At 38.3% G+C, this 15,577-nt stretch overlaps 2 protein-coding genes across 3 annotated transcripts; one reads left to right on the forward strand and one right to left on the reverse strand.

Moving 5' to 3' along the window:
- Nucleotides 1-314: 314 nt before the first annotated feature.
- On the forward strand, nt 315-14,349 carry LOC126367024 (vesicle-fusing ATPase 1-like). Of its 2 annotated transcripts, none has more exons than XM_050010386.1 (16): nt 315-467; nt 905-993; nt 1,608-1,737; nt 2,050-2,135; nt 2,986-3,131; nt 3,560-3,698; nt 4,450-4,588; nt 5,212-5,415; nt 5,744-5,876; nt 6,637-6,839; nt 7,064-7,252; nt 7,453-7,585; nt 8,346-8,503; nt 8,876-9,060; nt 10,162-10,320; nt 11,221-14,349. In XM_050010386.1, the coding sequence occupies exons 1-16, from the start codon at nt 456-458 to the stop codon at nt 11,354-11,356; spliced, it is 2,241 nt and encodes a 746-aa protein (XP_049866343.1). In that variant the 5' UTR covers nt 315-455; the 3' UTR covers nt 11,357-14,349. The 2 variants fall into 2 exon arrangements, with proteins under 2 accessions (XP_049866343.1, XP_049866344.1); XM_050010387.1 differs by lacking the exon at nt 905-993 and adding an exon at nt 1,046-1,134 and having other exon boundaries at nt 316-467.
- A 308-nt stretch (nt 14,350-14,657) lies between these two features.
- Nucleotides 14,658-15,437, reverse strand: LOC126367130 (transcription elongation factor 1 homolog). Its single transcript, XM_050010545.1, has 3 exons — nt 15,338-15,437; nt 15,125-15,242; nt 14,658-14,891 (listed from the first exon to the last, which is right to left on the reverse strand). Exons 2-3 carry the CDS (start codon nt 15,238-15,240, stop codon nt 14,759-14,761), a joined length of 249 nt encoding a protein of 82 aa, XP_049866502.1. The 5' UTR covers nt 15,241-15,242; nt 15,338-15,437; the 3' UTR covers nt 14,658-14,758.
- Between the last annotated feature and the right edge of the window lie 140 nt (nt 15,438-15,577).

Raw genomic sequence — 15,577 nt, forward strand, 5'->3', positions numbered from 1 at the left:
GCGCAATAAATGTTTGATGTTCGGGGCAAATGAAAAATTAGGTCAAGTAAACTAAAGAATCTGACTCAAAAAGTACTGAGGGACTTTCCATATATGACCCAAAAAAAATTAAGATGGTGCATAATTACAAATCACGTGAAATCTGTACAAAGCCATTTATATATTTTTTGGGAACGTAGCCTGGAATGACCCTCATTAAATAGTGACTCATAATTTTCTGTTTCATTTCAGCAATTATTGATTGATTTTATTCATTCACTTGAGTGAGTGATACAAACGTAGAATCCCTAATGTGTTGTATTGATCGTTTTTGACCAATGGTTGTCGTTTTCAGCAAAATATTTCATTGCAGTGATTCGCTGATTGTGATATCAAGGGGCGAGTGTTTGATGTCATCGTGTTCAACGTGAATAAATCTTGTCAAAACACCCCAGGATAAAAACAAATAATAAGAAATGTCTGGAATGGTAAGTCTCAATTCACAAAAACACTTCTAATTATGTCATTTCAATTATGTAGATTGTTCCTTTCTAATTTTACATAAAAAGGTAACAAATCATTTGTTCATCATTCTGCTCTTTTAATTAGAATTCTGATGATCTGAAGAAATTATGATGTCATGACATGATTCATGATGATGATATCCTAGGTATCTTCACATACTAATATGTTACTGTACTACAATGTTTAGAAATCACATTAGGAAGTCATTTGATCAATTAAAATCATACATTTAAATGCTGCAAATGAATGTTCATTAAACAATCTTCCTGTTTTATTTATTTTTCAGTTTTTCATACTATTCTTATTATATTTTTATTTAAATGTAGTTTTCATTAATACTTAGTAAAATATTAAATTGGGTAAAACATTAATAAACATACAACTGTTAATTTGCACGCAGCGGATGAAAGCGGCGAAGTGTCCATCGGATGAGCTAGCCATCACAAACTGTGCTCTCATCCATCCAGATGACTTCCCCAGTGATGTCAAGTATGTTTAGCTTTATGTAATATTAATCATCTATACTATGTCATTTACACAGCAAATGAAAGCAGTCAAGTGTTCAACGGATGAGCTGGTCTACACAAACTGTGCTCTCATACATCCAGACGACTTCCCCGCCGATGTTAAGTATGTTTGTACGTCTGTGCTGTAACTACTAACATTCAAACTTTCAGCATGGCATAAACTTTTGTGTTCATTAATAATAAAACAGATTGTTGTTACATTAATTTATTTGAACAATTTGAACAGTAGGTATTCTAGATAACATGGGTAGATAAGGTATGTTTGAGTTTTATATGGATAACTTTTAAATATAAGTATTTAATAGTTTTAACAAACATTATAGAAGGAAAAATTGAAGGGAAGAGAGGAAGGGGTAGACCTAGGATAACATTTATGAAACAAATAAAAGAGAAGGTGCAGGTCGTGTCGTATCGGGAGGTGAAGGTTTCGGCGGGAAGAAGAGAGGAATGGCGGTTACTCCACCGACAAGAGCGCAGCTCTTAAATAGAGAGAGAGATTTAATAGTTTGTACAAGTTGATTACTAATAGTATCAATATTTCTTAAAGGTTTCATTGGAATCATACTCAATTTGCAGGCATATTGAAGTTGCAACTGGGTCAGCACAGCACTTTGTATTCAGCATTCGGTTCTACAGTGGGATAGACCGTGGCACCGTTGGATTCTCTGCACCACAGAGAAAATGGGCTACACTTTCAATTGGGCAGGTCAGAAAAAAAAAACTTTTACCAATTTCAGTCAATAGATGTGTATACTGTGAGATTATTTTTTATCAATAAAGTATTTTTTAATTTAAACTGTTTTACCTATATTTTTTATATAATACATTGATCAAGTTTGTTATTTGTTCTTGCACTGTAAATACCCTAACATTCTCAAGTAAAAACTAAACTAAGATTTACTTAGTTGTTACTAGGGTTTCATTTCCGAGAAATCCCGGTTTTCCCTGGGAACTTCCCGGAAATTCCCGGGTAAAACTGGGATAAACCAAACCTTAGAATTCAATGCTATTTTTGTAGATTATCGACGTGAAGCCTTTCAAGGCGCAGAATGCGGAATGCCTGTGCAGCATTGCTGTGGAGGCAGACTTCATGCTGAAGAAAACGTAAGTCTTAGTAATCCAATCAAATTGCATTCGCGAGTTGTATTACGTAATCAATTCATACATATATGTAATAGTTGGGTATTTATCTGGTTCTGAAATTGGCGTGCGTGTTTGAAATGTGTAAGAAGCAAGAGAAGTATGTCAGGTTCGAAGTAATTGAAATTCCATAGTCTCCTATGCTGGAGAGAAATAAGCATGAGTTTATGTATAGGAAAAAAACATGCCAAGCATAAGCATCAGTCTGATAATGTCAAAATTAACAAGTTCACTGTAATATCAAACCCTCACATGCAATGTTATTTTCGATAAACACATTGGAATTTATGTACATAGACACACTATGGCAAGAAAAGATGTGCCCCACATATGGGACATGCACGTATGAGTTTCAAATTGCCTCATATGTGGTTCATAAAAAGGCATTTATTTTATTTAGAAAAAGTATCGTAAAAGATCTTATTAAAATTCGAGATTACATTTTAATTCTATGCTACAGTCCAGTACAGTCTATACCCCTTCCGGTTGATTAAGGGGAGGCCCATTCCCAGCAGTGGGACATATAGAGTATAGAGACTATTTATGTATGTATGTATAGTCCTAACAGTTACTACCACTTTGGAATGTGTTATGTCGTCTCAGGAGAAGGAGGTACAGGCATGAGCAATATCATGTACCCACTTTAGAACCCTGTGACATGGTTTCAAAGTGTATACATATTAGTACTCGTGACCGTACCATACACAAGAATCTTCTCAACAAAATATATATATTTTATTAACAATTTCAATATTAATAAATATGTAAGTTAACTTAATGGATGTAGGTATTTACAATGATTGTACTTTATTAGCACCTCCCTGGACCCTTACGACTCGGAAGCCATGGCGCGAGACTTCCTCATCCAGTTCTCCAACCAGATCTTCACCGTGGGGCAGCAGCTCGCCTTCTCTTTCCAAGACAAAAAAGTTCTCAGCCTGGTCGTCAAGAATGTAGAAGGTAATAAAATAATAAATAATTCGACTAACGTAATTAAATCGAAGATTAACAAAAAATAAACAGTCTACGTCTTTTGCAAGTTGTTGTGACTGAGTAGAAGAAATGACAAGAAAAAAAACAATAACACATATTTTAAACGAACGGATGCATTGCAAGTGTCTCTGTTAATTTGCCATTTTCATATACATGTATTCGCTTCATTTTTTTTTCGACGATTTTTAAATTACTATTGTTAGGATATTATCGGATGGTCTATGACGTGACTGTAATTTTGATTGATTTTTTTTTAATATGGTTTCAATTTACATATACTAGGCAATCATTCGATTTTGTCAAGTGCGAATGCGTGTTATGTTATTATGTATTAAAAAATCTCTTATTTATAAGACTATCTTCCTCGCACTTAAGCAACTACGGACTTTCCACAGCGGTAGACGTGCAAGCCATGGCCCAGGGCGCGAAGGTGGTCCCGCGCCGCGTGCGCATGGGCCGCTTGTTGCCCGATGCGACCGTACAGTTCGACAAGGCCGAAAATTCCTCACTCAACCTCGTTGGAAAGGCTAAAGGGTAAGATTTATGTTTTAGGCAATGTTATTGTATTGTAAGCATGTCCTATCCCGGACACATCGTCACTGAACATCAAGTGACATTATGGTCACATGCTCAATCAATTAGCTCAATTAATTTTGATTTTCCATCTAGAAGAGCTAATTCACGCATAGTCCATGTGATATCGACTTAAATTAACAAGAGTTTAAAAACGTTTTTTGAAAATATATTTTTGGTATGACAAGGGATATGGAAAGATTGGTAATAGGGGGGAGATACTAGGAAAGACATAAAGCTGATGTGTAATATCTGTAGTTATTACCCGTGCGAAATAAACATTGGACTAGTGCATATTAGCCATGCGTCAAGGTTGTATACACGCGAAGGGTCTAGTTATTTCGAACGGGTTGTGGCGTTCTAGTTGTGATGGTTGAGTGGTGTGCTGGTAATTAAACGACCACATAAAGTAATATTTTAAAGTTTATTGTTTTTTTTTTACTTAATCACACATTTTACACTTTTATTATTATTATTTTATAAATCACCATATATTTTTAGTATTGTTTTAGATAAATTTTTAACACAAGAAAATATTGATTATGCATCCATTTTTGATGCCAAGAAGGAAGTTTTCTTTTGTCTATGACAATACCTTTTTAATAGTAACAAAACCATAGACATTTTTATATTTTGTTCGTGGTCCGAACACGGGTTTTAGGTATACTTATAAAATACATAATGGATGATCAAAAAATCCAAAATCTCTTAGGAAGCAACCGCGCCAGTCGATCATCAACCCTGATTGGGACTTCGGCAAGATGGGCATCGGTGGTCTGGACAAGGAGTTTAACGCCATCTTCCGGCGAGCCTTCGCTTCCCGAGTGTTCCCGCCTGAGGTCGTTGAACAACTAGGTATGTAGGAATTCAACCCGATTTTAATATTCATTCTACTTTTTAAACCGAGAGTTATGTAAGTAGCTGCTTCGGTTATATCGCGTTGAGTAATCCCTGAACAGGAACGTGCCAATTTTCATTTAAATAAATCTCTCAACTTTTAAGCGTGAAAAGGAAACCGAGTTACATGGTGTTAGACTTACTTTTAGTTCAAATATAATTAATGTGCATTATACTTACATATCGGAGGACAGGAGTCCTAGTATGGCTTTGTAATAGACAACTCTGGGCGCCATCCCACTTGCGTCAGACAGAGTACTGCGGAGCGGAAGGCAAGAGGGAAACCACTGCCCTATTTTTTCCTAAAAAGTAGCATGAAAAATGCTGCACCGACAAGAGCGTGGCTCTTAAATTGATGATGATTATACTTACATAACAAAAAGTTATCACATACAACATAACATAACATAAATAGCCTATATACGTCCCACTGCTGGGCACAGGCCTCCTCTCAATCAACCGGAGAGGGTATGGAGCATACTCCACCACGCTGCAAAGTTATCAATGAATGTAAAATTTATTTCCTGGGTGAATTTTCCTATCATTCACATTGGAATGTATAATCAACTCTTTCCACCTAGGTTGCAAGCACGTAAAGGGCATCCTCCTCTTCGGCCCGCCCGGCACAGGGAAAACGTTGATGGCTCGACAGATCGGCAATATGCTGAACGCGCGCGAGCCCAAGATCGTGAACGGCCCTCAGATCCTCGACAAGTACGTCGGCGAGAGCGAGGCCAATATTAGGCGATTGTTCGCTGATGCTGAGGAGGAAGAGAAGAGGGTAAGTGGCATTAGTCTTGAGGCCAATTTGACAATTAGCACCATTGTTCTTTCATCCGTTTGGTAAAAACATTAGATTCTAAGTCGGGTTCCGTAAAATTTTGCTCGTATGTCGCTCAAGCGATACGTTATTTCGTCGCTGTTAGCAAACTGACGTATCTGAAATTATTGGTGAGTCTGATTTAGACCTTTTGCCATTGTCAATAAGACACAAATTATTTTAGCAAAATATTGCAGATACGTCAAAATTAGCCACGATACGAGCCAACTCGGATAACTCCCTAGTTATCATTATACAACAGTTTAAAAAAAATATTGTTTCTCATCAGTGTGGACCAAACAGCGGTCTCCACATCATAATCTTCGACGAAATCGACGCTATTTGCAAAGCCCGAGGCTCCGTCGGCGGAAACACTGGTGTCCATGATACTGTCGTCAATCAACTGCTGTCTAAGATTGATGGTAAGGTATATTCTTGATTCTTTGTAGAAATTCAAATCACACATCAAAAATACTCCAGAAATCACAAATGTTTTCGATCCAAACATACACAATGTGACAAATATTTCAGTGTTTACATTAATGATTTACAAGCCTACCTTTGATCCAAAGTGTACCTGTATTTATGCTTTTAAAAATGCAGTCTGTAGAATAATATATGACTGAGTAAGTATTTTATGTGATTATATATGAAAATCCAAACGATAATTGTCCCTAACGCGGCAGGCGCTTACGCTGTTCGACAATCAATTTCTATACATAAACATTGTTACTGTAACTGTTGACAATAAACTATTTATTTATTTATACACAAATATTTAAAAATGGATTTAGAAAATTACGTATTATTTCTCTCTTTCATATAGTAACCTGTGTATCGTTAGCGGGAAAGAGACATCTCTGTACTATAATCTGTTTACACAAGAGATTTTTTACCGACTTCAAAAAAGGAGGAGGTTCTCAATTCGAACGTATATTTTTTTTTAAAAAGATCGTCTTGTGTGCCAAGGTTTCTCTTGCAACTTCTAGTCTCCGGCTATACAGGTTGTGAGAAGCTGCAATAGTTTTAGGCGGATGGGACGTTCGTTATATAAAAAAGACGATTCAAAGTGTAACTTTGTTACCTACCGAATTAAGATATATTTGAATTTGTGTCCTGTTATTCTAATCATGTTACGTTTGTTGGTACTATAATGCTAACTGGAAATGTCCCTTCCCTTAGGCGTGGACCAACTGAACAATATCCTTGTGATCGGAATGACGAATCGTCGCGACATGATCGACGAGGCTCTACTCCGACCGGGCAGGTTGGAAGTCCAGATGGAAATAGGCCTCCCCGACGAACAAGGCCGCGTGCAGATCCTCAACATCCATACTAAGAGGATGAAGGAGTATAAGAAGATCGCTGATGACGTCGACCCCAAGGTTTGAATATGAATAAGTTGAAGCGGCATGCTTTTAAAGTAGTACAACATTCTGCTCTTATCTCTTAACAGTAGTATTCCGTTCATGCCTACCAGTCGTCCTCTTAGATATTCTTCACGCAATCCATCCATACTTTACTCAATTGCTTCTACTCCTCAATATGATAATTGTATTGTAATTTGTAAGCAATCCTCTTTGAATACGAAATTCTTTACCATCAACAGGAGCTGGCAGCACTAACAAAGAACTTCTCAGGCGCCGAGTTGGAAGGTCTTGTTCGCGCCGCTCAGTCCACGGCTATGAACCGGCTGATCAAGGCTTCGAGTAAAGTGGAGGTGGACCCTGAAGCTATGGAGAAGCTGATGGTGGAGCGAGGGGACTTCTTGCACGCGCTCGAGAATGACATCAAGCCGGTAAGAATGTATTTCTTCTTGCTATGGCGTGGGTTGTGAGGTGGATTACCAACCTCATCAACCATAGTGTCAGGATTACCATTGAGCCGCCAAAGGCCCCTGAAATGTTTCATATAACGACTACTATAACCTTTCGCTTTAATATATATAGATTTTTTATAGTCGTTAGTTAAATGGATACGTAATCTTTCTCCCCTTAGGCCTTCGGTACAGCAGCAGAAGCCTTGGAGCACTTCCTGGCTCGAGGCGTCATCAACTGGGGCACCCCGGTGTCTTCCATCTTGGAAGATGGACAGCTGTACATACAACAGGCACGCGCTACTGAGGCTAGCGGTATGTCCATGATAATACTTTGGTTTGTTGAGGGATATGTTATGTTAAAGAATGACTGAGGGGTTTTCCGTAACCCTGATACTTTTTTCTTAAATAGTCTTTATATGTGCCATGTTAGAGGTTTTTGGCGGGTAAATATACTCTGATATCAGACCTGGGCTGGACAGCTAACTACAACAACCTTATACGGGAAGAAGAATCTTACCGACTAATTACCCGAAAACTAGTTACCAATTCATTTCTTACATAAACTCCTCTATATTCATAGTCTGACCGCCAGCGCTATACCACTCGTATCAGTACGCTCTAGCTGAGTGCAGCTGCGCTGTTCACGCGGGGATGTCACATTCCTCTATTATGTCTGTCTCTGTCTGTCGGTCGGGATTATTAGTGTCGGGATTATTTGAACTGGTGCTGTCACTTTCCCTCCGCACATCCGTTACCTAGGCACTATTACACTATTGATGATCACATCAACAACATAATTAATACTTTTGGTAAGATTATTCCATAAAACGTGATCACAGGTACTTCAATAGAAGTCTAATTCAATTTAATTACGGATAAGCAAATCAAAATTAGTGGTTCTAGAAGGCTCCTCCAACAGCTGGCTCAACTGGCTAAGTTATTTTAGTTCCCGTTCTACTCTATTGATCTATTACATCTGTCTCAGATTGTCGAGAGGATTATTTGAATTCGTACTTTCACTTTCTCCGCCCGCAGTTACAGACGATCAGCCTATAACATATTTGTCCACCAGGTCTAGTGTCGGTGCTTCTGGAAGGCCCTCCCAACAGCGGCAAAACAGCGCTGGCGGCGCAACTCGCCAAGTTGTCGGACTTCCCCTTCGTGAAGGTGTGCTCGCCCGAAGACATGATCGGATTCACTGAGTCTGCCAAATGCTTGCAGATCCGGAAGGTAATAACATTTGTGGACAAAGACGGGATCATTCAGAAGCCCTTGTAGCCAGTTTGACACAGTACTCACATTGACTCCCTCGCAAGGAATTGGCTCTCAAACAACATCCCTTTTAAGATTTAAGCCAAAAGATCTTATACAACATACTCAATAAGGTGGTGGTTTTAAAATCTACTAACGCTGGGCGTGAATATCTATTGCAGAAGTTGTTCAGTCGTGGACGTCCAGTCGTTTTTGCGTGATGCACGAACTGACACGGAATAGTAACAGTTTTATGATATGAAGATAGTGCTTAAATCGTCTTCTGTAGACGGACGGGCTAATGAGATGTTGACCACCCTACCTTTCCACTAATAAACCAAAATCTTTCAGTACTTCGATGACGCGTACCGCTCGACTCTATCATGCATTCTCGTGGACAATATTGAGCGTCTACTGGACTACGGCCCCATCGGCCCGCGGTACTCCAACCTGACGCTGCAAGCGTTGTTGGTGCTACTCAAGAAGCAACCGCCTAAGGGCAGGAAGCTGCTTATACTGTGTACTAGCAGTCGGAGGTAAGGAATGTTTAACTCTTAACTATGAATAGTAAATTCAGCAAATTGGTGGAGTATCCTCCACCATACCGCCTTCGGTTGATTGAGGTAGGTCTTTACCCAGCAGTAGAAAGTATATACGTAGACTGTTTATGTCAATAGTGGTAACAGACCAACCAAGGTTCGGTATCGCACCATTTCGGTCGTGTGTGCGCTGCACTTGTTATTATTATTACTCGGTTCGACGGTTCGGCATCGCACCAAAATCAGTTCAGTTGCTATTCTACCTTCGTGCACACAAGTAGTGCCTGTTTTTAGTATGTCTGTTTTAAGATATTTTCCCATTCATTTGTTTTTTCCTCTTTACTTGTCGCGGTAAAGGTGTCGTAGCAAGAATGGTAGCTGCAAATAATGCGATTTTAGCTTGTTTTATAAACGGAGGCATGTTGTATGAGGTGTTCACACACCGCTAGCACGGCAACGACTGGACGTTTCGTGTTGTGGTTCGATCGTCTGGCGTGAACGGCCGAACCGCACCGCATTAACGTGTTCATGGTTCGGACCGCACAGGTTTGATAGTCTATTAATACATATATTACGGCCTCCGTGGTCCAGCGGTTGAGCGTTGGGCTCACGATCCGGAGGTCCTGGGTTCGATTCCCGGTGGGGACTTATCACAAAAATTACTTTGTGGTCCCTAGTTTGGTTAGGACATTACAGGCTGATCACCTGATTGTCCGAAAGTAAGACGATCCGTGCTTCGGAAGGTACGTTAAGCCGTTGGTCCCGGTTACTACTTACTGATGTAAGTACGTGGTCGTTACATGAGTCATGTCGGGGGCCTTTGGCGGCTCAATAGTAACCCTGACACCAGGGTTGATGAGGTTGGTAATTCACCTCACAACCCACACGATAGAAGAAGAATACATATATTCAGCCCGAGTTAATTCACCTATAGTGGTAGCTTCAAAGTCATGTTTAAATTCGTAAGCCCGAATGTATTGTTTAAACAATGGCCTTTGGAAATTTCGGCCGCAAGACGTTAAAACCATGTTCTGTATACCTAGCTTTCTATTTTTGTTCGTCATTCCCTTATAACATTTGCCCTTTTGCTGCCCACAGACAAGTGCTGGAGGACATGGAAGTACTGTCAGCGTTCACGGGCGTGCTCCACGTGCCCAACCTGTCGCAGCCCGAGCACGTGATGGCCGTGTTGGAGGAGAGCGACTGCTTCTCGAAGCGCGACCTCGCCAAGATACAGCACGAGCTGCGCGGCGCCAAGTTAGTACTAATATTTAAAACTCACGACTATACAGGTCGTTCGTGACATCGCAACAAAAAAGATAGAGTGCAAACTGCACGTCGCCAAGTTAGGCAACCAGTAAATGCGAATGTTTTGAAAACCTTCGAGATTTGGGGAATTAATCTTCCAAAGATATTTCGTAAATCCATCACCCGCGTTTAGTTTGTCGGTTAGGCAGTAATGTATGAAAATCACGCTATAATAACAAACCCATTTCGATGGCTTTCTGGCTCTACAATATTAATACCGACATTCACTAGTATAGTCGAATGTCTATCTTTTGTTTATTCTCGTCTTAACTATTGTTTCTTATCTCTTAGGAAATTCCGAAAGCCCAGGGTTAAACTTAGGTACGTACTCATTTACGTTTCACCTTTTTACTGATTTTTTGCATCTAGTAACCTGGGCTTTTTTTATTGTAAACATATTGTACTCTACCCTTAGATGTCGGAAAATAATGTACCCAGTCTTCAGTCTTGCTTTAACTTTATTTTATACCTAAATAAAATGACACTATAGGTAATACCTGTAGTTCAATGTATTCAAAAATTAATAGTTTCCCAAATATTGTCAAAATTGATGGCGAAAAATGTATCTAAATCGTATGGTTTTCAAGTCATTCGTACTTTTTTCAGACAGTAGGATAATTTCCAAATGTTTTATTGTCTTGTGAAGTAGATAAATAAAATATTGAATCTCACGGTTAGGAAATGTTTTATTCTTTCAAGCTTTACTTAGATATTTTACAATATTTATCATGTGTTTATAGATAGCTGTATTCCAAAAAATACTTAACTATTTTTTTCATATGTTAACCAAGATTTTTCTTTAACTAGTTTCTATTGAAGTTCTTTCAAACTTCATGTTATGTTTCACAGAATTTTCGTCGGCATCAAGAAACTGTTGGCGCTGGTGGACATGGTGAAGCAGACAGACGAGGAGTACCGGGTGTTCAAGTTCCTCACCAAGATGCAGGAGGAGGGCGGGCTCGACCTCGGCACCACCGTACAATAAGACTCACCCCAACCTTAGGGATTACACGCGCATACCACACACACGCCCTCACCAGAACACACTAATGCACATATCTTACCATCTAAATCTAATAGCACCAAAGTAACAGAATGCACGCCCTGTAACTCCGATCTGAAGAGCTTCGAGATCGACTACGATGACGTCAGCGAGTGTACCGAACCTGTAGACAAGAAACTCAGAACGGCTAAAGGCAACGAGGTGTCTCCAGCCAAGATGCCGCTCATGAGGATACGCAGCGTCGAAATTGTGTTCGAAGATGAAATGTCCACTTGTACGGACACCGGCTTGCTGGATCGGAGCATCGAACTCATTGTTACTGACAGTAGCGATGACTCCACCAAGTGCGTGGACGATACTGAAAACTTGCAGGTTGAAAAAGACAACGACTCCGTTACACTCAACGCGGAAGGTGATTTATCAGATGACAATTCAGTGTCTCTGTCCAAAGATGAGGCACCTCAGGAAGTTGCGGAAGTCGAAACCCCGCAAAGCTATCAGGATGACAGTACTCAAGTACATAGCGATATCACTTTACCAGCGGACGACGCTACCACATCACTGAACATGTCTGAAACAGGCGACTCTGGTCGCTTCACAGAAGAAGCCAGCTCATCTCATTTCGAAACTGTGCCCATATCATACGAAGACGCTTTGCTTTCACACTCATTCGACGCAATCAACGTGGAGAACACAACTGCACTGAGTATGTGCGAGATATCCGACGTCATTATAGCAGATGAATACAAATCTAGACTGTTTGAGTACATCGACAGTAACAGTGATAGCTCGGACAGTACGGCCGTATGTGATGTCGAATTTTCTCAGATCCATAACTTGATGCCCCTACCTAACACCGTAGCGGGTACCGACGCTGATCAGGTGTGCGAAAGTTCAGACCTACAGTACGATTCTTTCGTAGACATGGGAAAGTTTTAACAATTTTAAACACTTTTAGTATAACGTTATATGCAATAAATAATACGTATTACATATGCTTATGTGGATATGTTAAACTGATATATCAATAAAAGTTGTATGATACAAGTTGCGAGGATATTTAAAAGTATATTTTAATGTTTAATTTGTTATGAAAAGAGGATGCTGTGTTTATATGAAATATAATAGGAACAAATACATTCCGACTTTGTTATGTGTACCACTACATCCTGTTTTTATATGGCAGTATAGTGAGTTTAAATGTGAGCTATTCTGACACCCTTTATACCTTACACAGCTTTATGCACAGAGGGGGCTCGGTGGTATGCGGCTCCGTGACCATGTCATATCTAGTGGAGGACCTTAGCGAATTCTGTATAGACTTTATGTAAATAATACTGTCCTGGCCATAGGATTAGACATTGCACGTGTTATGTTTCAGTGTATGACATGGTTACAGAAATCCCGGGGTTGTATGTCTAGGCAATAGCTCAATCTCTAGTGTATTATATTTGTTTTTGAAGAGCAATTTTTATTTATTTCAATTTGTTAATGAAATGTGATACAGCTTGATGCTGTCGTTTTTGTTAATAGGTATTTTGATGATTGTTTACTATTATTGAATAGTTATTTAAGAGAATGATGTCAATATTATAGGAAATATTATAATTATAGTATTATGAACCGTTCAACCATTGTTGTTATATAGTAGAGGTAGGACCTTTACGAAGCTTTTGACTTTGGGGACATTAGCGTTGATGAGTACAAGGAGACATAGCTACGATAAGCTTTAGATGTTCTACTTACACGCACATCTAGTAAAGCCACAGTCAATTACTGAGCACTATATGGCTTCCTTACACGATATCTTAATAAGTACGTTCATCATAAACTAAGTACTTAGGTATTAGTGATCATCATGGGAACTCATTACCGTAACAAAAGATGTGCGTTAAAAAGCAATAATGATAAATTAATAATTGGTTCAGATGAAATTAATAATGCCAACAAATGTATTATGTTTATAAATGTTTAAAGTAATAAGAGTAATGTTTCAAGTGCTTGCATTGGATGGTGTTATCTGAGACATGACGGACTAATAATTATAATAAAAAAACATGTGTTAATATTCTATTGTTGCTATTTACTGAAGCTGTGTTACTGTTGTTAACTCTTGACTTTGAGTTACTTGCATTATACTTGTTGTATAGCTTTAAATACTGGAGTGTTACTTACAAACCTCAATGGTATTAATATAAATTGAGAAAAACAATAATGAAATGTATCATGTCATAAAAATATAGGTTTGAGTATGATAATAAATGGATTTATGTAACCTTCCAGTATTTGTGTAGTATGTTACACATTCCAGTCATATTTATAAAAAATCTCATCTATTGATAGAAAATTATAATCTGAAATAAGTTTATCGAATTTTATTCTATCTGCTTTTAGAACATGAACTAGCCATGTCATGTAGTTGGATGTTGAATTTTATCTATTTAATAACATTTTCTTCTATGAGTGTATAGTATGAAAAGATTATGTGGATAATGCAATTGTCAAGTTGACTAAGCTTGTCTGGTGTTTGTGGCTAGTAATATAAATGTTGAATGACAATTGTGTAGTTATTCACCCCAAAGAATGTACCATGTGGTGAATTCAGGGAAACATATAACTGAGAATACACCCAATGCTAAGGAAAAGGCAAAATGTAATTTACTTAGCTCAGGGTAAATTCTCAGAATAAACATTTCCCTGAATTCAGCTTAGGGTGGATTTTGGGGATGACAAATTAGACTAGCCAGAATTGTGGAACAATTTGGTATAAATCCAACTTGCTACGTTTTGAAGATTAAGATAGATTAGAGTAGCTAATCCTATATCTACATGGCCTACCTAAGTCTGTTACATACTTTATGACTGGCATAATCTAGCGGGATTATGGCCTGTATTTATATTGATAGCCACAGAGACCCTGTGCTCGTCTGGAAACTTACTTACTTACCTGTTGAAGATTAAAAGTGATTGACACATTCAAGCCTTTTATTTCACCTTATCTAAAATTTTTCATTTTCTTTCTATATTGGATGAGGAGACAATTAGATCATATTTAGCTGTTTATCTTCCCAAGCTTGTAAAAACCAAACTAAGGAATTTTGCAGCATGTGAGAGATAAAGCTGCAATTACAAAATGATATGAATAAGGAAATGATATAGATATATGTTGATCAGAGCTTTTGCAGTGCATATCTGTTATGTTTTACTGTAGGGACACCAAACAAAGGACCAAAAATAAAATAAAATGATGGACCATATGTTTAAACAAGAATAAAAGACTACATCAAATTTTGAGATTTATTATTGAAATTTTACCTTATTTCTAAATTAAAATAAAGATTTATTACGATACATAGAGTACTTATAAAATAAATATAGTTAAGGTTAGTTGGCATTCTCACAAGCATCCACCCAGTCATTATATACATCAATGGCTTCTGATAAAACATTTGTTGTGGTCTGGAAGTCTTCTAAGCACACTCGACACTGTATTCGGGCTGTGTTCCTTGCTCGATCCCTGGTGGAAAATGAAGAAGCTTAAAACTACATACACCACAGAAGAACTAATGACTTGTGATTCTGTCTAGACCGGTATGGCAACTATGTAATAACATAAACCACATATATAAATCTCACTGTCGAGGACAGACCAAGTTGTAATACTAAATTCATAAAATTTAATGCAACAGGCATGTTTGTGTATTCAGTCAGTATTAGTTGTAGGTACCATCGCAATTAATTTATACGTACATTTTCACTTCACAGGACTTTTCGTGGTTACAAAAGGGACAGTTAAACTGTTGATCCAGCGGTTCTATAGCTTTTCGTTTTGGTGGAGGCTTTCTTTTAGATTTGCGGCGACCCATTCCTGAAACAATGGTAGGTATGGCATATCTTATATTGAAGCATGCAAATACGACTGTTTCGTTTATTAACAACGTACAGGTTTATAGAGTAACTTACTGTTTGATTCACGGGCTTATTATTGCAGTACTCTCGTGTTAATTTATTTAGCGCGTTGTGGTGTGGCCCGATACCTACGGCGTTCATCACTTGACTGACGTTGACATTGACATTTTTGGTTGACATTTCATGTGTCGTTTAAAAACCAATTTAAAAACGAACTGGTTTTTTTTTAATTATTGGCCTGGTTTCAAAAACTTTTGGTCTATAAATGAGTTAGGTGAGTGAGCTCAATCAATG

Source organism: Pectinophora gossypiella, chromosome 5 (genome assembly GCF_024362695.1).
Source record: "Pectinophora gossypiella chromosome 5, ilPecGoss1.1, whole genome shotgun sequence".
In the NCBI taxonomy this organism is placed as follows: Eukaryota; Metazoa; Arthropoda; class Insecta; order Lepidoptera; family Gelechiidae; genus Pectinophora; species Pectinophora gossypiella.